This window comes from Scomber japonicus, chromosome 5 (assembly GCF_027409825.1).
Source record: "Scomber japonicus isolate fScoJap1 chromosome 5, fScoJap1.pri, whole genome shotgun sequence".
NCBI lineage: Eukaryota > Metazoa > Chordata > Actinopteri > Scombriformes > Scombridae > Scomber > Scomber japonicus.
Window position 1 is genome coordinate 15,678,657 of NC_070582.1, and position 20,391 is coordinate 15,699,047.

General features: G+C 40.1%; 1 protein-coding gene across 1 annotated transcript in view; it reads right to left on the reverse strand.

Moving 5' to 3' along the window:
• Nucleotides 1–888: 888 nt before the first annotated feature.
• ppm1h (protein phosphatase, Mg2+/Mn2+ dependent, 1H) overlaps nt 889–20,391 on the reverse strand; it is a 33,391-nt gene continuing 13,888 nt past the window's right edge. The window contains exons 4-10 of the mRNA XM_053319487.1: nt 13,914–14,026; nt 13,185–13,269; nt 12,854–12,972; nt 7,588–7,651; nt 5,486–5,593; nt 2,882–3,033; nt 889–2,529 (exon numbers count right to left, since the gene is read on the reverse strand). Coding sequence (XP_053175462.1) covers nt 2,382–2,529; nt 2,882–3,033; nt 5,486–5,593; nt 7,588–7,651; nt 12,854–12,972; nt 13,185–13,269; nt 13,914–14,026 — 789 coding nt within the window. The 3' untranslated portion in view covers nt 889–2,381. The remainder of the gene's footprint in view (nt 2,530–2,881; nt 3,034–5,485; nt 5,594–7,587; nt 7,652–12,853; nt 12,973–13,184; nt 13,270–13,913; nt 14,027–20,391) is intronic.

The following is a 20,391-nucleotide window of genomic DNA, read 5'->3' on the forward strand; positions in this document are numbered from 1 at the left end:
GTCACCTGCTGTTGATAGTAACAATGAGATTTTAATTAGTTAGTTTCAGGTGTGGCTATATCTAAAACCTGTAGTGATACCTGCCTCTCCAGCAAGACATGAGTTTCTCATTTTTTTGTATCATAATGTCTCATAATCTGGTTGAATGTCTATTTGAGGCATTTTAACCCCTAAAAGGAGGCAATTCAAAATCCTGTGAGTATTTTCAATTATTTGTTTCGCGTATAAGCCTCCAAAAATATTCCCATTAACATCAGTTTACAATGAAAACTGCAGGACAACACCAAACATTTGTGTATAATGGAGGTGGAAAAGGTTGTCTAGTGCCAAAAAGCTTTTAGATTTCCTTTTACAAACACAAGACAATGAAAATCCTTTTTCATGAAACCTTAATCCTGTGATTTGACATACTTTACCAGAACTTGAGTAATGAATATGTCTAAAAGTAAACTTGATTGCTTATTTTACCACACCAGTTTTTACTTATTTAAATGACATATTAAAGGGAAAGACTAGTTATAACGGGGGCGCACGTCTCATGGCTTTTTTTTTTTAGTCAAGTTAACACTGAAATCTTCTGTCAGGCTATTCTGTGAACTGATACCCTTCACATATTGCTTTGGGACTCACTTGACACAGTTTCTCAGATGGTCTTATTCTATACAGTTACTTGAGTGTAAGGGAGATTGTCCCCATTCAAGTCTATACTCAAGCACATGCATCCCTTAGCTAGGATCAATTATAGACAATTATCATAGACAATTTTCCTGGCTACAATACAGTTGGTGTACAAAAGTGTTATTAATGACACAGCACTCAAAGGTCAGAAACTGTCAATTTTCTTTAATAGAGCAGGATTTTTTATTTTTTTTTACATTGATTCTAGGTCTCAAAAACAGTACAAATTACGTCTTGTTTCAGTAAGATGTACACAACTTACAGTAACCGAAAGGAATTGTCCACTGAAAACCTTATTTACATTTTTACATTTAAATTAAATGACTTCTGTTCCATGTTTCAACAGCATCCAGGGACTCACACTGTCACACAGTCAAGATACAACATTTGTAAATCAACTAAATGGTGGAAAACATTGATTGTAGAGACACACAGTAAGAGTTGTCTAACATAAGTATCTGCAGTAATAGGCTTTGTCACTTCACTTCCTTTAAAAGTCACATTTGTTTAAAATCAGAGGGATTCCCATTGTTAGAGGCACCTGCCATCCACAAGGAGGGGAATATATTATATAAGGACCATATTGCCACCAATTAATGCTATGTTAATCTGAGCATGACAATGGGATTTTTGAGCATAAAATATCTGTATTTGTTGTAAAAACACAACCGTTACATGTTTTGTTGGCTTCAGTGCATTTCTGCAAACATTTAAGTACTAAATGGTAGATAAGAATGATGGCACGGGTACAGTATTTAAGATGACATGTCTTAAATAGCATAAAAGAGGAAAATCATGAGGTAGATGGCTGGATTTGAAGGAGTGCAACAGAAATACTACTTTGTTTTTCCTTCTTCAATTTTTTAAAATTTGAATTCATGTAAAAGCTGAGCTAGCTTTCATAGTATGATGAGATGTAGTAAGTCAGGGTCACATTTAGCTGACATCAGAATAATGGAGACTCCACCCGTTAGTGTTTCCTTCATAAATGTTTTTCTTCAAAGAGTCAATGGAAGTAGTTTTCCTTAGTAATGAGTACAGTACTGCAATAAAATGAGAACAAATGAACTAATATAGCAGCTGCAGCATTGGGAGAAACAGCTGATAAATGACTAACTGCAGATGACTGAACCTGGCTAAAGGAAAAGTCTACATGGAACAGATTCATATATATACAAGACATCAGTCTTCAGGTTAGTTTTATACACTGTACAGGTAGCACACAAACAACTCAAGGCCTTGGATTGGAGTATTTACATTTTCACATTTATAAATATTGTGCATTAATTAATAACAGCAATCCTGAGATGTACAACACCATCTCGCCAATGTGAGTCCATGCTCTCAACCTTAGGCATTGCTCCACAATTAAGTTCTACGTAGATGGCTTCCTCAGTGAAATACAGAATTTTAAGATTGAGGGGAAAAAAATCAGTAGTTTAACTATTCAACAGCTCTTTTTATGATACAACTTCTCCAGCAGTTTCTTTTCTATAAAAAAGGCCGGACAGAAAGAGGGAATACGATCATCCACCTATGAAATTGCAGTCTCAGACTAGAAATGTTTTGAATCCCACAGCAAAGGAGGAAGTCCACACTAAAGCACTTTCAAAGAGCACAAGGGATGTGGGAAACTGCAGAGGTGAAGTTGGGTGGTCAAGGCAGGGTTATATTTCCACGGTGGTTGTAGTGTTGTAGCTTGGCTAGGTCTGCTTGTTGCCGTACATGAGAGGAATGATGAAGACAGAGATGTCATCTCCAGAGCCTAATCTGTCATTGGATATCCTCCAGCCTCGATCCTTCAGCACCCCACGGGCTCTCATTACAAGGTCTTGAGCTGCCATTGTGTACCTGACATTAGAAAAATGATGAAATCATTATAGTCATAGCATGAAGATACACAACAAGCTAAATGGTCAAATTTGATAAGAATCATGCTCAATATTGAGAAAGTACAGCTGCCTGCAGCCAGTGAAATAATCATAAAATATTACAGTGAACTTTCAAGCCCACGGGAGAAGATGAGTGAGTGTGCCCTGTTAATAGTCTCACAAGCTTTTCCTTGACATCAGAGAAAGGACTAATCTGTTTTGAAATTTGCATAATTACAACAAGATAACAGCGTTCATCCTCTCCAAATAAGACAGGGGTGAGAGGAAGTTCAGCCCTGACTAGCGGCTGCAGCTGTGATGAGCGAACGTGCCTGTGCTGATCGTCCGGGTCGCAGTTTGCCAGGAAACAGGTGACAGCCTCTGCTACTTCCTGGTTGGAGAGGACGTCCCACAGACCGTCAGTTCCCAGCACAAGAACATCATCGGCTCCGTGCTCACTCTGTGCCAAAGGGTAAACCTTGACCTGAGGGTGATGGGGGGGTAAAAAAGGAAAGTTGGAAGACATGTGATTTCTAGGAATCACTTGTATCCTGTCAACAGAGGGTAAGTAAATAAGTAAGTACATAAATCTCCAGTGAAATTTATTTTCTCATTCACCCCTAGTTGTACTTTCACATGGTAATAATTTTGGTTTAGGTTGAATAGGTTTTGAGATACCCAACTTTAAGATTTCTGCCTTCCCTCCAATATAGATATATTGCCCAGTCCTAGAGCAGTGTTTTACAGTAGCCCAGAAGGGACAAACCAAACACTAGCTCTAGAGAGGACCTTTCACATTTTTTGCGAGTTTTGCGGCTGCTATAGGTTCTCCTACACACTTGGAAGAGGAGGGAGAGGAGGAGGGGTATTCAGTTGGTTACAAACAGCAAACTTATTGCTACAGTAGATGCCACTAAATCCTGCACACTTGTTTAATAATTGTAAAGATAGTTCCATCTAGGGTTAGGGTTGATAGTCACTCTTGATAATCCACAAAACACAACAGTTTTTAAAGGGATCCTTGGTAGAAAGTCATTCCAGTGAGAAGTACTCACAGTGATGTCTGTCATTTTTTAAAATTTCAATCCCCAAACTAAATTCAGTTCACCTCTATTGCACTGTGGTGTAGACACAAATCTCAGATCCGCTGCAAACAAAACCAATATTATTTGCATGGCTCCAAATGTTTTTATTTTGTTTTTGTGACTTGAGTAAATAGACTATTTTATTCTCATTTTTTTGGCACATCCTCCACTGTATATTTTTCTGAAGGGGTATTGATGGCCTCAGTCTGTCAAAGCAATCCTGAGGCAAAGAGATGCGTTACTGTGGCAACTCCTCTGAGGCACAATCTCTCAAATTACTATGGTTGAACAAAAGCATACTCTGAAATAGCACACAAAATAATGGCCAGTGGCCTTGAATAAAAGAACTGCTGTTTAGTGTGGTTGCTTCAAGTAATTCTTTTGCTACCATGGGGAGATTGTCTATCCCCAGCAGACACGCCAACTCTTGCCTACTGAGGCTAGTGCGAAAACAACAGCATGACCACAACATCTGTGAAAAGCTGTTGTAAAGGAATCAGAGTGACCTGCGTGTGGATCATCAGCCTACATGTTGTGGTAAACTTTATGAGGATTAAATCAGGAATATGGAAGTGTGTGGCTACCAATCCCTGAAAGAGACCAGTAGCTACAGTACAATTGATTTCACAAAAGATTTCAACAGCAATGATATATCCCCGGAAGAGAGGTGATGACTGTAGCATTTGATTTCTAACCCTACACCCATATACTATGTGATCTCACAATGAGTATGATCCAATAATGAGTCCAAGTGTTCAGGTCAGCTTTTCTTCTGAGACTTTATTTATAACCTGAGAGCAATCATTAATTCTAACTTGACATCTTTGCAGGAAGGATTTTTCAGAAACCCTGCAGGGTGCTCTCCCACAAATATGATTTCTTTTTATAGTAAGTGTCTGTCTTTTCCTGCATTTAACATCCAAAGGGACCTCTAATAATCAGTGTTGACATATCTCACATATACAGTACTAATGTGTTTACACTCTATCTGAAACAATAGTGACTGTGATTATCTCAAAGTGAAAATATCTGAAAAGATACACAACATCAAAAGATGCTGAACTATGACTGAACTCAAAAGAGCAATGAATTAAAGATCAAGAGAATTCACAGGATTTGTGACTACTGCAATAGTGTTCAGTAGACAGTAAGAAGGAAAGGAGTCATTTGAGAGTGATGATCAGTGAGGAATGTTAATGTGCACGTTGACCATGCAGTTCACTGTGTGGACTGTTAATGGCCGAAGGCATTTTACATCTTTACCTCTGAGCTCTCTTTTTATCAAATAAAAGTAAAATTGTAACAAAAATGCTGTAACATTGACACAATTCTATTGGTGATGTTAGTTGCATTTCATAGTTATCAAATGTACTGAAATGATCATGTATGTTGACATATTTTTTTGAGTTTGCAGATATGCTTGTAATAAAAATAGATGCAAGTTTCTGGCACTCCTGATCAAATTCACTGTACTTTCATAGACAAATCTTTGAACTATACTTTAGGTAAATCAACATGCACACATGAACAAATCCAGGGAAACAGGGCACAGATTTCTTTATCAAAACCTAGTGCAAGAGATGTGCTTCATGTTCATTCTGTGTACCTAAACACGTTCGGATTACATGTCTAGAGGATAATTACTGTTAATATCAGAAAGTGGAAAATATAGAAAATCGCCAACTGAAATCGCAGTTTAAGCTGAGTTGGTAGATAAAAACAAGTAAATCAAGCTTTCTTTGCAACAATTAACGTTCAGTTTTGCGTAAAGCATAACATGAATGAGCAATTCTACTTTGTACACACTGTGAGGGAGGACATAATGGAGGATACAATTCAGAATAAGCTTACCTCAGGGCAGCAGGAGAGGAAGGGCTTAATGTAGATGTTAGAGTCGTGCACTTTGAGATTGTGATCCCCAAGGCCTCTGGTGACCCCAATGGTTGCCAACACACGAGCCTGCAAGAGAGCAGCCATTAGAGACATGTAAAGCACAGCTTCCATTTGACTCACACAAAGAAACAACAAAAGCTCGCTAGTATTTTTAGTTCGGCTCTTCTGATAGAGTCATCTTTATTTCTTTTGATCTTAATGCTGTCTTATCAAAAAGAATCTGACATGAGACATGTTTTATAGGGGGACAATTATTACACCATAGGTCTTATTTTTGGAGCTTCGGCCTTATTCTTCTGTCATTGGTGATCATTATAGATCCAAGAGCACTGTGATATTGACATTACCACAAATAAAACAGACAGAAAAAATAACACTATACTGTAGCAATCATGTGATTAAGCAGGTTGTATACAAACCAACAGTTTAGTAAGATTTTCTAACCCATTTAATTTGAAGGTAAAACTGCTTTTGTGTGATGGTGGATGAATATTCTAACAATTGTTTAGGTGCCCTTAATAAGGTTATATTTTCCACATTGTTCTAATGACCTGCTTGTGATTGTATCATGAAGGTTTCTCAATTGTATGTTTGTAACGGTGAATGTGAAGAACTAAAAGCATTTATACTCAGTGAATCCTCCTTGAAATTAAGAGTTCATTAAAATACTATACAACAGAGCCTTCTCTAAATCCACATCACTAACTATTATTGTAGGTATACCATCACTGATAATTGTAAAGAATAATCTGCATTGTGTATTCTTTGCGACATTACACTGAAGGATACAAGCTACTCCCAGTGGGAATCTTGATCTTGATGGATGAGCAGCATTTAGGCAAATAAACACAAGCTCATCGTCAGCATCTTCCACTTTTGTGAGTGCTTAATGATCAGTCCCCATAGAACTAATTTGTGTCTATTTGAATTTCCTTTTTATTCTTAAGTGTCTGCACAAATCGCCACTGCCACCTCTAAAAATGGCTGTTGGCACAGGACTGGGGAACTGGGCTAATTGAATCTACTGTACAGCATATGAGAAAGGGTGGCACATAAGAACGGGAAGAGGAGCAGGAGGGCGAGGAGCTTGCAATTGAGATGGCCTGGTAGGAATGAGCCTGGATCAGTATGCAGCACAGATGCCAGAGAGAGACAGAGACAGAGAGGTGGAGAGGAGGGAGAACGTTTCAAAGTGGCGGCAAAGCTCCTCCGGCGCAGAAGGGGAAACATCCTGGGATTAATTGTTGAGCGTTGGGGCACAGCAGGCTGCGCGCGGGGCTTTGAAGTGCTCTGGCGTTCCTCTCTCGCGCACAAAGCCCCCTCACTCTATCTAGCCATCCATCTCTCCGCACCTCACTTCAAAGGAAGAGGACGCGACGTGGGCATGGCCAACTGTGCAGGGGTGAACCCGAATGTGGTTGCAGGCAGAGAGCACTGTGGGGCGACATCTGCCCCAATCATCAGGCATACATAAATCTACTGTCTGTCTGTACTGAATAGAAAACTGGAGAGGGCCACAGTGAGAACATATTCAGATCTATCATGTTTCTTTTCTGACCTTTTCACTACAACAAGGACAAGATGCTGCATACCACACCACATACAGCATCTCTGAGGGAAAAGAAAATGTCATGAACTGTGTGCTGAAACCTTGACCTTTTTTTTGTGTTTTGAGTCAAGTCACTGACAACATTATCCTACAAGTCAGTGTTTTAGCAACAATATATTCCAATCAACATATGTCACTTTTGGGACACTTTTTGGTAGATTCATTGGGAGAATAACCTATGACCTCTAGCTTTACCACTGTTTACCTGTTGAGGGGCATACAAGCACAAGGTCCATTAGAGCAGAGATATTTTCTATGCCATAGGTTAGTGCAGGATGTGAATCCTTGTGGAAAAAGAGGCCAGGAATGCTTTCCACTGGCTGGCTCTTCCACACAGTGAAGTGGAGGGGGGCTGGGGGGGGCTGACTAATGGTGCCCTGGCGAGCTTTGATTACAGGCACAAGGCTGTGGGAGTAACTCTGTCAGCAGGCAGCTGCCGAGCACTTCTTACCTTCTTCCCTTCGCCGTAGATCAGGGGAAACTTTAGGTCATCGTCCTCGATGGTTTTATACGCCCTGGGAAGAGAGAAGAGGACACTTAATGGGTTTTTGGTTTATGGCAGGCGGTGTACACGTGCCCTGGAGATACATCGCCTCCGCGCACCCGTAGGCCCTGCTGCCGAAGCGAGTGGCATAGAAAGAAAGAGTATGCTTGGAGGAAATAGAGCCAGTGAGAAAAAAAAAGAAACCACACAGACATCAGAAAGAGAGCGACACAGAGCCTTAGCATATTTCTATTTCCCTTTCCAACTGATCTTGTAAAAGTCTCCCTTTTAACAAAGAGAGAGACGTCTATGGATGTATGAGACATTCTTGGTTTACTGTTGGTTTTCTGTGACTGCCTGCTGTGTTGTGCATGTGTGTGTGCATGCATGTGTGTTTCTGAAAGTCTGGATGTAAAACGGCTGAATGATGCAAGAGTATCCACGTTCCCATTCCCCAGTTCTCAGAGCAGTTTTTAAACTTCCCCAACTAATGAATAATTTACCATCTTCAGACTGGAACCAGACAGAACTGCAGTACAAGGAAAAAGACTGTATAATACAGTATGTATTCATGACAAATTAAGGTACACTTTTAACCCTTTCCTGCTCAGAAACGATCAGTGGAGAAACCTTGCATTCTTGTTCATAACAAGTATACTCTTTTTTCCAGAGGAACAGCTGTGTCACTATACCAGAAAACATAAAAAATGTCAATTTCCAGAAGTGCTGCCAGCACAAAGTTTTCCATTCACAACTCACACCAGGTGCAATACATATAAAAATCTGGCTTGCTATGAAGGCACGGTCCTGACCTGGATCAAATAACTTTTACAAATGCAGGTTATTCTTTATTTTAGCATTAAGACTAGAGGACATGAAGCATGTTCATAACTATCATAGTTTTAAGTGAGTTTAGAATGTTTTTTATTGTAAAAACAACATAAAAGAAGAGTCATGTAGTCCAAAAATCTGCTTAAAACAAACCTGAAGTGTTATTTGCAAATATCATGTGATCCAGGCCAGCCCCGCACACCTTATCCAATGTATTTCAGCTGCTGTGAAGCAGATTAGCAGGGGCCAGGATGGTTTTTACATTACTGCTGGTTCCACTCAGAGAGACCATATGTTTCCACCTTAGGCGAGTGCAATACTGCTGCACTCAGCATTTTTTTAACAGTGTGCAGAGCGAGGACTATCACTGTGAACGCAGCCCACAGACACAGAAATACAGTCTTCAGCCTGACAGTCTTCTGAGAGGAGAGTTGTAGAACGAAATAACGGTCCATAGAAGTGTTTCCACACTAATGTTTGCAATGATCATAGTGTAGAAAAACCTCTATAACAGCATTTTGATGGTTTGATGATGCAAGACTCAAACTGAGCATTAAAAGAGGTACTAATTAAACTGGGGCAGGTCTTACCCTCTCTATTTAGAAAACACATTTCTGCTGCCACATCACTCTAAACTTTTTTCAGTATTTCACCTTCAAGAGGAGTTAAGTTTCGAAAATAAGACCCCAAGAAAACCCTACAACATAGAGACGCACACTTCTTGTCATTATTTCAATCCTCAGAGCCTGCTGTCGGGGACAGTCTCCCTCTCGAGACTTGTGTTTACAGCGAATCCAGCCTGTCAGACCTGAGATAACGAGTGTGTGACAGAATGAGAGAGATGCACATTAATCCAGCTATGATACCTGCTCCCCGCTCTGGGACACAGAGTACAAAACAGCACGGAGAGTTGCTCAAGGGCTGTACTGTTTGACCACAACACTGAGTGCTTTCACATTCAAGGGCTGTTTGGTCGCCCGGTACATTGCAGTGACTGACTGAGAGAGAGTGGGGGAGGGGAGAAGACAGGAGTGATGCAGGGAGGAAGGGAATGAGGTGTGATGGGCAGGAGAGAAGAGAAGTGATGTCATCTCTGGAGTGTCAGGCAGGTGCTCTGAGCAAATAGGGGTGACTGAGAAACATTAGCAATGTGTGCTCAGCATCCTGACCTGCACACACATTATTATATACACCTCTACCCACAGAAATAGATACGCAAGCACCACCTAACACACACACTCGTCGCCAGACTTTGAGATGACATTGTGGCAGGCCTGTGTCAGCATCAGATGAGTCAGACAAATTGGCACAATTGACAGTTAGGTTCAAATAAACTTTTTGGCCAACCTTGATAGGCATTTCATAAATTAAGTGGTGCTTTCAGGAGCAAAGCAAGGCCAGAGTTAATGGAAGTGGCCCAATGACTCTGCAAATGCAAGCTGTAGGTATCTGTTATACTAGTATAAAGTACAATGGAAAAAGAAAGAAAGAAAAGAAGGGGGAGAGGGAGAGGGAGAGGGAGAGGCAGAGAAAATATATGACAGTGATGAAGATGTGTGTTACTCTCCCTCCTCTCTCCTTTATGTCCATTGGAACTCAGGGAGGACAGACACCCCAGTGGGCGTAGGCACTAAAGAGAGACAGCTTGAGCACCGTTCATTATCATTTATCATCGGCCTCCTGTGTGGCCTACACACACCATCTTTTCATCATTCTCTATGTCTTCCCGTGCTTTTCTACCCAGCCTCTATTTCTGTCTTTGCAACTTACTTCAATCTATTTCAATTTCTGTACTTCTTTGAAGCCTATCCTTCTCATCTGTTCTTTTTTTCCCTTCCCTCTCTCTGTCCTTTCCAGCCTCGCCCCCTCTTCCCCACCCTCCCTCTGCCTGGCTGGCTATGCTGCCATGGTTTTTGGATCATGTCTAACACAGCTGACCGCTTAACATCCCTCACTCCAGGACGTCTCGCAAACAAAACTGCTTGCCATTCTTGGACAAAAACAACCATTACAGTTTGTGACGCCAAAGCCAGCTCACACTATGGTCCAACTGGCCAAGAAAAGGGAGGTAAAAAAATAAAAAAGAGCTAGGGAGGAAGACTGAGAGAGGTGGGCTGCAGACCTGTATGCCTTCATTAGAGTGCAGCCTTGATCATGGATGCCTTTGAGGGAATTGGATGCCGGCGTACACCCACACACACACAGCATGTGGGCACACAGGCTGCACATAGATACAAGCGAACGTGTACATGCACGGAAAGAAAGCCACAGAGGCATAAAAAAAATGATCCTCTGTACTTATAGACCATTTGAACTGCACCTATACAGGATGACACAGTTAAGTCACACCCACGCACATCAGAGAGATCAGCCACGCCGACTGACAGAGTACTAATTTAAGACCCAGACTCAGTCCAGGTGAAACAAGCAGAATTGGGTTATGGGTAGAACCTGATTAAAAAAACATCACAGGCTGTCTGCACTGCTGAGACAGTAAGCAGGCAGACGACAGGCTGAGTTCTGGGCTCAATAAGGAACACAGTCACTGAATGACCTACATCTGCTGAATCCAGCGGTGCAGCAAAACAAACCACACGGAGGTGGTGTCAGAAAATATACTGTTTTCTCTCTTCAGTCACCTGCTTTGTCCTCAGTCTACTCTCTCCTTCTTTCCTTCCTTCTCTGCTGCTTATGCATACATTGTGTACAGGGACAGGCTAAATAATAAAAACAAAAAATCCTTCAATTTTGAAATGACTTCATCATCACTGCAAAAATTTACTGAAATATAGGAATGCATATATCCAACTTTTTCAGTCCTGATACTGAGCCATCTGGGCCATGGATATCGGCCAATACTGAGCACCAATCCAATACCAGTGTGGAAGAGACTGATATCATGAATTTACATACATTTAGTTAGTGTTATGAACTAAAATCATGCTATCTGATATCAGGTTAACCCATTGTAAATCAATTTCAATCAATCAGTCTTTATTTGTATAGTGCCAAATCACAACAAAGTCATCTCAAGGCACTTTACACATAGAGCAGGTTCTAAACCGAACTCTTCAGGTTTTAACTTTAAAGAGACCCAACATTCCCACATGAGCAAGCACTTGGCGACAGTGGCAAGAAAAGACTCCCTTTTAACAGGAAGAAACCTCAGGTAGAACCAGGCTCAAAGTGGGCGGCGATCTGCCTCAACCAGTTGGGGTAGAGAGGAAAGAGAAGGATAGGCGAGAGAAGCACATTGAAGATATAATTGCGTATCATCTGCATAACAATGAACATTTATGGAGTGTTTCTGAATAATGTTTCCTAAAGGAAGCATATATAAGGAGAATAGTATTGGTCCAAGCACTGAACCCTGAGGACTGTGTCTAACTTTTGTTTGCATGGAGGATTTATCATTAACATTTATAAAGGGTAAAGGGTACCTGATCCAGCTATTTGAGTCAGTATGGGCCCAATATCCAATTTCAGTGTTGGTATTGGTGCATCTCCATTGGAGTACTGTTTAAGCACAACCTCAGAGAAAAATGTTCTCATATCATATCAAACTGACAGCTCTAGTTACTAATTACTGCATGTTAAGATTATGCTTAGTAATTATAATATTAATAATACTATATTAAAAAGTGTACAAAAAAGACTACTAAGTAGACTACGGAATACTATAAAATACTTGCATTTTCATCCAACTCAACCAGCTCAACCAGATATCACGTACAACATGTTTTCATATTAATGTATTAATAATAATAATCCATAATGAAAATATAACATTCTGCCTGTAAGTATAGTTTGCTTTACTCAGTAGTGCTTTTACTTTACAAAAGTAAATGTACTCAAGCAGACAGAAGGTCTGTGTCAGTGTTTTATTATCATTATCACAATTAGATTATTATGGTACACAGCCCATATTCAGAAATTGTGTCTTTATATAACTATATGCTCAGTGTTTTCTCAACTATTATCTTGGAGGGGCAATTTATGTTTACGCCACACAGTTGCAGAGGAAATGCTGTGTCGTAGCTAGATCTCAGGAAGAAAATTTTACCCAAGTTTTACCCAAAGCCCTTTCTGTCCCTGACTACAGCAGGCTACAATCCATTCCCTGTGGTTGGCCTGGGTGTGTGTCACCAAGAAAACAGTCAGCCAATCAGAAAAAAGAGGAGACACAAAACAGCCCGTTTCAGGCTGAGTGAGACAGAGAGGCTGCATCCACGACCTGTAACTGTAACTAGGTGCTTTTTTTTAACCATAAAAACATATAAATAATTTGTAAATAAAACACAGAAAGGAAAATAATAAACTGGGAAAAGGGCATAATATAGCTTTTTTAATGATTCATTTAATCAATTAAATTGTTCATAAATCAATGAATGAATGAACCCACCATCCTGACATGGTGAAGTCACGGTATAGCATCCTCTTCCCCACCTCCTTCCTCTGCACTCTCCTCGGGAACTCCAGATGTGTAAACTCGTTCCCTAATAAGTGGGGCTGCATGTAGGCCTTTGATATGAAAAAAGAAACAGAAAAAAAGATTGACATGCCCAGGGGATAGGAAAAACAATTCCATAGTCTATTACACTGGCAAAGAGAGCAGGCGGTGTAAGAGAGACAAAGCTAAGCATAGCCTGTGTCTCAACAGGAGGGGAGGTCAGCTCTGCTAATATCTGACAGCTGTGCTCGCTAAAAAGGAGCTGAGATAAGTTCTTTCTTACCAGGAACTGCAGTCGCTGTCTCTCTGACTCTGGCGTGAACTCTGTTGACACGGGGATGACTTCCCCGGCCCGGATAATGATAGCTCTGAGGGACAAGAGCAGACAAAACAAGCTCTTATTATTTTAGCGAGGACAATGTTGCTCCTGCAGGGCATGAGGAGGTGAGCGACAAAGAAGAGACGGCTGAACGTTATGTGTGTTTTACATTCTTTATTTGTGTGTAAGGGCGTACTCACACTAGGTAATCCATACTGTGCCCGAGCACATTTGACCCCTAAAGTCTGGTTCGTTTGACTAGTGTGACTGCCTTGTACCATGCCCAGGCACGGCTTGAAGAGGTGGGCCCGGGCACGATTCAGTTGGACTGGGGCAATGTGTGTGACTGCTAACTGTGACATCAGTGATGTGACTGTCCAATTAAATCCCTGCGTTGCATAATTGATAAGGCTCTATGAGGCATGTGTGAGGGTCATGTGTCACCGTGCTAAAAATGATTCAAAATAAGGCACAAAGTAACTAACTACACTGTGCTGCGTGAGACCTCTTTCACAAACACAAACAAATCGCATGGTGGTAACATAGGCATGCTCTAGTCTGGATCGTCATATGCAATGTGAGCACAGGCCAGCATGGGAGTGAGGGGGGGGGGGCAATCGTTCCCGGGCACAGTATAAGGCAACCGGGCCTAATGCGAGTACATATAACTGTGTGTGTTTGTGTGTCTCTTACCTGCTGTCCCCAGCGTTGGCGACATAGAGTTTCCCAAGCAAATAAACGACCACCAGAGCTGTGCAGCCACCTGAGATGTTGTAAACTGCCTTCTCCTTTTCTATTTGGACATCCTAAATACACACACACACACGCAAATTAGTCCCGATGAAAGCACAAAATCCAAACCCATCGTCTGCACATTATCATGTTTTTAATCATTGCAGGCTTCAAAAACGTTTTCCTATCACAAAGGCACATAGCTTTTAAGCCACAACCTGATATGGAGTAAAATATTGCCCTGATACTTAAAATCCGCCATGATGCTATTATTAATTATAGCACCATAATGAATTCATTTATCAAGAGCACCATGAGTCAAGGAGCAATAACAGTATGGAAACCAAAAGGATAGAAAAGAAAGTTTGGAGGGACCGCTGGTTATTACACCAGTTAATTAGCCCAGATTAATTTGGTGCTAATTAAACAAAAAAAAATGACTTTAGCTATCAGTTCATTAATTAGATGAATAATTAACCTGTCACTGAATTAATCAAAATAGTAACATAAATTTTAACCAAGCTGCTCACACTTGGTTTAACCCTTTTATGCTCTGTCTGGCTATTGTTCGTCTGCTGTTAATGGTTCCTAAGGGGCCTTTAATTGTGAAACAGAAGCAAGTTATTCCAGTAAAATGGATGAACCCTCAGGCGCCTCTGAGTGGGATGAAAAATGTTGGCAAATGCTTTTTTTCACTGAGTCCATCCTCAACATGTTTTCTCATGAGAGATGACAACCTCCACCTGATTACAACTATGTAAATGTGTGTGTGTGTGTGTGTGTGTGTGCATGTGCATGTGTGCAGTAACTGCATGTATGTTCTATGTGTGCATAAATATGTATTAAGTATTGTTTGTGTTTGAAAGGATGTGAGGATGTGTGTGTGTGAATGTGAATGCCAGTGTGTGTTCACAGTTCTGCATGTGTGTGCATGTGTGAAACATCTATGTAACTAGACGTGTGCATATGACCTCATACATGAATGTGTTTTTGTACAAACTATTTTGTACAAGACGGAATTACAGTGTGTGTATGTGTTTGTATGCATGTGAGTCTCTGTATGCCTGCACTCTATCTTCCTTTGCACACATACACACACACACAAGACTGTTGCTGCTGTCTGCTTGAAGAAGCAACACATTTCTCAGGAGTGAGAGTGCATGAAGGAGTGTAGAAGATGGATGTGTGTATGTGTGTGTGTGTGTGTGTGTGTGTGTGTGTGTGTGTGTGTGTGTGTGTGTGTGTGTGTGTTTGAATGGGGTTGGGGAGGTGGGGAGGGGAGGTGAACAAATATGTCCTTCCTGGATGAATTATGACTTCATACCGAGCCACACATATCTATCCTCACTCTATTCAATACCTCTTGCTGCAGGCAGTCTTTAATAATGAAAATGTCTGCATAAACATCCACACCTTTCTCCTCTCCACTTCCGCTAGCAAGAATCTAACAACCAACCAAAATAACCGATAGCACAAAAGTACACAGAAAAGGTTTCATTTGTATCAAGCCTTTACAAAAAAAACCATACACTTAAACTCACATCTCTCAATAGCTCTCATTCAAATGACAATCTATGTGCTTTAAAGCTTTAAAATATTTCCTAAAGGATCATTGAGCCATATGTTTGACCAATGTAAGCATAGATATAGTGTATCTACATACAAACGCAGTGATGTTGAAGCCAGTTTGTTCACCAAAGAAGAACAGGAAGTTGAAATTGCTGTTCATCAGTCCATTCATTTAATTTGTTAAGACGAAAATTCCTTTATTAAAAACCAGGCAGGCTAAAACTAAATCTGAGCCCTGGCTAAATGACACAACTCATGCTGTCAGACGCAAGTGGAAAAAAGACAAACTTCAGATGTCATTTCATGCTGGCATCATTCTCATTGTTTAAGACTACTGACACGGTTCTTAATGCCCCGAAGACTGTCTGTATGGAGGCCTCCCCTGATGTTCACAAAAACTTTCTTCACTTTTTTATTGATAAAGTCATTTCTAATATATTATAATCTCAACATCTGCTTATGACCCCTCAATCTCTGCCCCCTGCTCCGCTGTCTTTGACAAGTTTGAACCTGTGACTCTATCCTTTTTACAGGAGATTGTTGGTCATTTGAAACCCTCAGGTTCTCCAAATGATGCTGTTCCTCCTCGACTATTTAAAAGAGGATTTCCCCACCATGGGACCATCGGTTATTGCAGTCATTAATAGTAGTCTTTCCTCAGGTGTGGTCCCTGAAAATTTTAAACATGCAGTAGTGCAACCACTGATTAAATAACCTGGTCTAGATCCTGCAGTTCGTGCTAATTTCAGGCCTATCTCCAAACTGCCTTTTCTTTCAAAAATCCTTCGAGAAGATAGTTCACAGTCAATTAATGGCCTCTCTGGGATAGCATAATATTTTCGAGGTTTTCCAATCCATTCAAACCTTGCACAGCAAGAATCAGCTCTTGCAAGAGTTTTGAATGATATCCTTTTAGCTACTGAAGCTCAGAGGGAACCCTGCCTTTGCTGTTGCTGCTCCAAAAATATGGAACAATCTGCCTCTGCACATTAAACAGGCCTCTTCTCTGTCTGTTTTAAAGTCTCTTCTCCTTGGCCTTTGACACCTTGTGAGACATTGATATTATTTATTTGATTTGATTTGATTGTTTTTATTGTATGGCTCTATATTTTCATCCATGTTTTACGTATTTTAATTGATTTTATTTCATTTTATTTGTATTTTATATGCAATTCTATGCCTCCTCTGAGCTGGAATACCTTTTATTACAACTTTTCTTCTGTACAGCACTTTGGTCCACTGTTGTTGTTTTAAAGTGCTTAACAAATAAAGTTGTATTGTATATTGTATATTCTTGGTTGTAATATTATTTGTTGTATCTCGGCTATTAGGCTAGCCAGCCTGCTTTCTGTTTTTATGCTAAGTTAACCTAATTGCTTAGAAAAATGACAATTTGTAGTTTTCAGGGGAATTTTGTGCCGTAGCTTTAGCAATTTTTTGTGAACAACCATTAAGCATTGGTGCAGTGACTTTCAGTCTTATCCTCACAGTGAGTTTGCAAGACAATCACTACTGGGGCACAAATGGATAAACTGGTGTTCTTCTGGAGAGAGACCAGGCTAGCTGTACTCCTGCTTATAGTCATACTAAGCTAGGCAAATTGCCTCCTGGCTGTAACTCACAATTAAACACACAGACACAAGAGCAGTATCACTTTTCTCATTTCACACTCGAAAAGAAAGTGAATAAGCACATTTGTCAACCTACTGAACTATCCCCTTTAGCCTAAGATTTAAAAACCAGTTTGCACAAATATAGCTCAACATGGCCACACACATATACAGAGCCAGGTACAGGGCTACAGATAAATATCTCATACTGAGGAGAGGCACATAAGACCAGTGATCCTCATCCCTTCTTATTGCTGTCCTGGGCCAACAAACAGCTCAGACTGATATGCTTCCGTCTCTGAGCTACACCTAGGTTTGAATGTTTATAGATATTATCCCTGAGTGTTTATCGGGCCTTAGCAGCCGCTCTACACAATCCTGCTGCTTCCATAAGAATGCAGTGAGTCGTGTCTGAGGAGAATTAAAGGTGGACCCCGCTAAGATACAGAGGATTGGTGAGCTCTCAAACGGATATTTAGAGTGATAGCAAACCTTCCTAAAGATTCTCTGACACATCCCATTTTCTTAAAGAATGAGCTTCATTATAAAAAAAAAAAAAAAATGCTGTAACCATCTGGACAAAGAATTAACTGGATACACTGGCTATAATTTCATATACCACTTTGAAGAACAACATTAGACCATGGTTATGCAATCCTATTTGGTAGCTGTGTGAGCTTTAACAATTGAGGTATTAGAGTCAAAGAGATGTGTTAGGCAACAGCTATGTACAGTCTGTGAAATGGGGGATTTCAGTGAAATTCACCTTTACAGGAAGAGAGGAGACAGAGGGAAGATTCAGAGCCTACTAAAGAGCTGGATGAAATGGAGCCATGTCAGAGAAGAAATGGGAAGCAGAGGGAGACACACTGGAGATGTTGATTGCTGGGGGATGTAGGCAGATACGTTTATGCCAAGTAAACAATGGAGAGAGAAGGTCAGAGAGAGAAAAATAAGAATTAATTGGCAAGTCAGAATATGTACCGTAGATACAGCGGTGTGGATGATCATTCCTGTGATCTAAGTCCTGCTCAAAACTGGATAACTGCTACACATTCTTGACAAAAAATTATTATATACATTATTATACAGTATTATTATTGTTATTATTATTATTATTATCATCATTAAGTAATTTAAAACATAATCCTCCTGAGTATGTGCTTAAAAATCTGCTTATTATGAAGCAAAATTTCACAGTAGCTCTTTCTATTTATTAACCTAAACATGTAAGTATTAATTACACGTATATACACCAAGACAAAATTGCCCCAATACATGATTTCACTTTTTTATGGCAATACAGCTTGGTGAAAATACTTAATTGCATACTACCACCTAGTGGCAAAGAAGTGGAAGCACCAGGATCAACTGAGCACCTATATATTGATCTGCACTGCCATCTATCAAGATAACTGTAATTTAACATCCCTGAGTAATGTCACCGACAACACAAGATGTGAGCTTTTAGCTAAATATTTGTGCAAACGTGGGTCGAGAATCATTTAAAGCTAATTCAGAGGGTATGTTTAGGCTTGTTTGCAAAGGCCAGGCGGGTGAGGTTTACTGGGGCAACACAACACAGATTACATTTGGTTAGTTGTCAGTCACAAAAATAGTGTGCTAAATGGATCTAATTTTATTTCTTTTTTCACTTCACGTCATTACTGTTCTCATAATGCTGTGCAGTGATGGAAGAAAGTATTCCAGTCCTTTAATGAAGTAAAAGTAAAGAAGTCAATTATACTTACGGTATGAAATACTTATTATATTATAATACCTTTTTTTAAAAAAAAATAATGTATAAAGTAAATTGTAACTCCAGGTGTCACAAAAATGTAGTTGAGTAAAAGTATACAATTATATTAAATGTAAATACTGAGGTAAAGTTAAAAATTCAAACTTTTTTAAATATTGTATATGACTACATGTACCAATAGTTATTTCCTACTACGAGTACCATGTGAATTTATTGAGATAAATCGTACATTTTTGATTGAGGTCTGCAGTATGTTAATAGGATTGACTTGTTTGCCAGACCTGGCGGCTTTTATGACACCTGGAGACAGTGGCCAGCTGCCTCCAATTCCTTGATGACCTCCAGCTTCAACCAACCAGGAACCAGCAACACTGAAATACACAACACAGCAACGCACACTACACACCAGTGCTGGAAAAGGCCCTGGGGTTGTCACATTGTGTACTATAAACGTTTGACTCTGTTCTTGTTTTTAATCATGTAGTCATGCCAATGAAGGCTTTTTAACTTTTTATACATTAAAAAACCTTTTGCCCTTAATTTTTTGAGATGGAATTAGTTCCCCCTCTTGCATACTTAACAAGCTTTTTGATCAAAGTCATGAGCTAGTTTAAATTAGCTGGAACTTATTATACTGTACTGAATTTATTTATCATGTGTAAAATAGCTTTCGACATTGCTCTTTCACAACCCAGCAGAGGAAAAACATAACAGAGACTGTTGCTTAAACACTGATGATGAAACTGAGTACAATGATCTCTGACCTCATCGCCCTCAAAGCCTGTCAGGCAGGCCCGCACTGTTTTGATTGGCTCTTGTCTTGATCTCTTGGCCTCTTCATGAGATAAGTCTCCAACATCCACTTACAGCACAGCCAGATGGTCATTGTGTGTGACCTGCAGCAGCTAGTGGGGAAGACTGTAACACTTCTCCTGGTTCTGAGGCTGTGAGCTAACTGAAGGACATGACTGACTGACAACCATATACTTCCAGTTTGAGAGGAACTGTCATACATCATAGATTGGAAAAGGCACATAGTGTGTGAATGTGTATGCGTATGTTTGTATGCGTATGTTTGTATTACGATCACACACACAGTACACTATGTGTGTGATCGCCCCCTGGCCTTATTCAACTTATTGCCAGCTGGTGACGCCTACTCTTCTCTCTGTACTGCTAGAAAAGAGTGTCACCCCAGACAACATCATTTCAATTTACAGTTGTACTTCAACTAACTCAGAGATATCTTTTGAGAATCAAATATAAATGTGTGGCTTGATAGATGGTTGTATAAATAGTCATTGAACAGTCAAACTGTAATTTCTGGTAAAATACTGATTCTTTGGAACATAATGAGCACGCAAGTGGACAGCAAATGGATCATGGTGGTTTGAAGAGTTTCTATTCTTTTTTTTTTCCACTGTGAAAATCTGCCACTATAGGAATGAATTCAAGCTGACCAAAACCACAAACATTTTACAACCTTGATGTGTTTTTATAC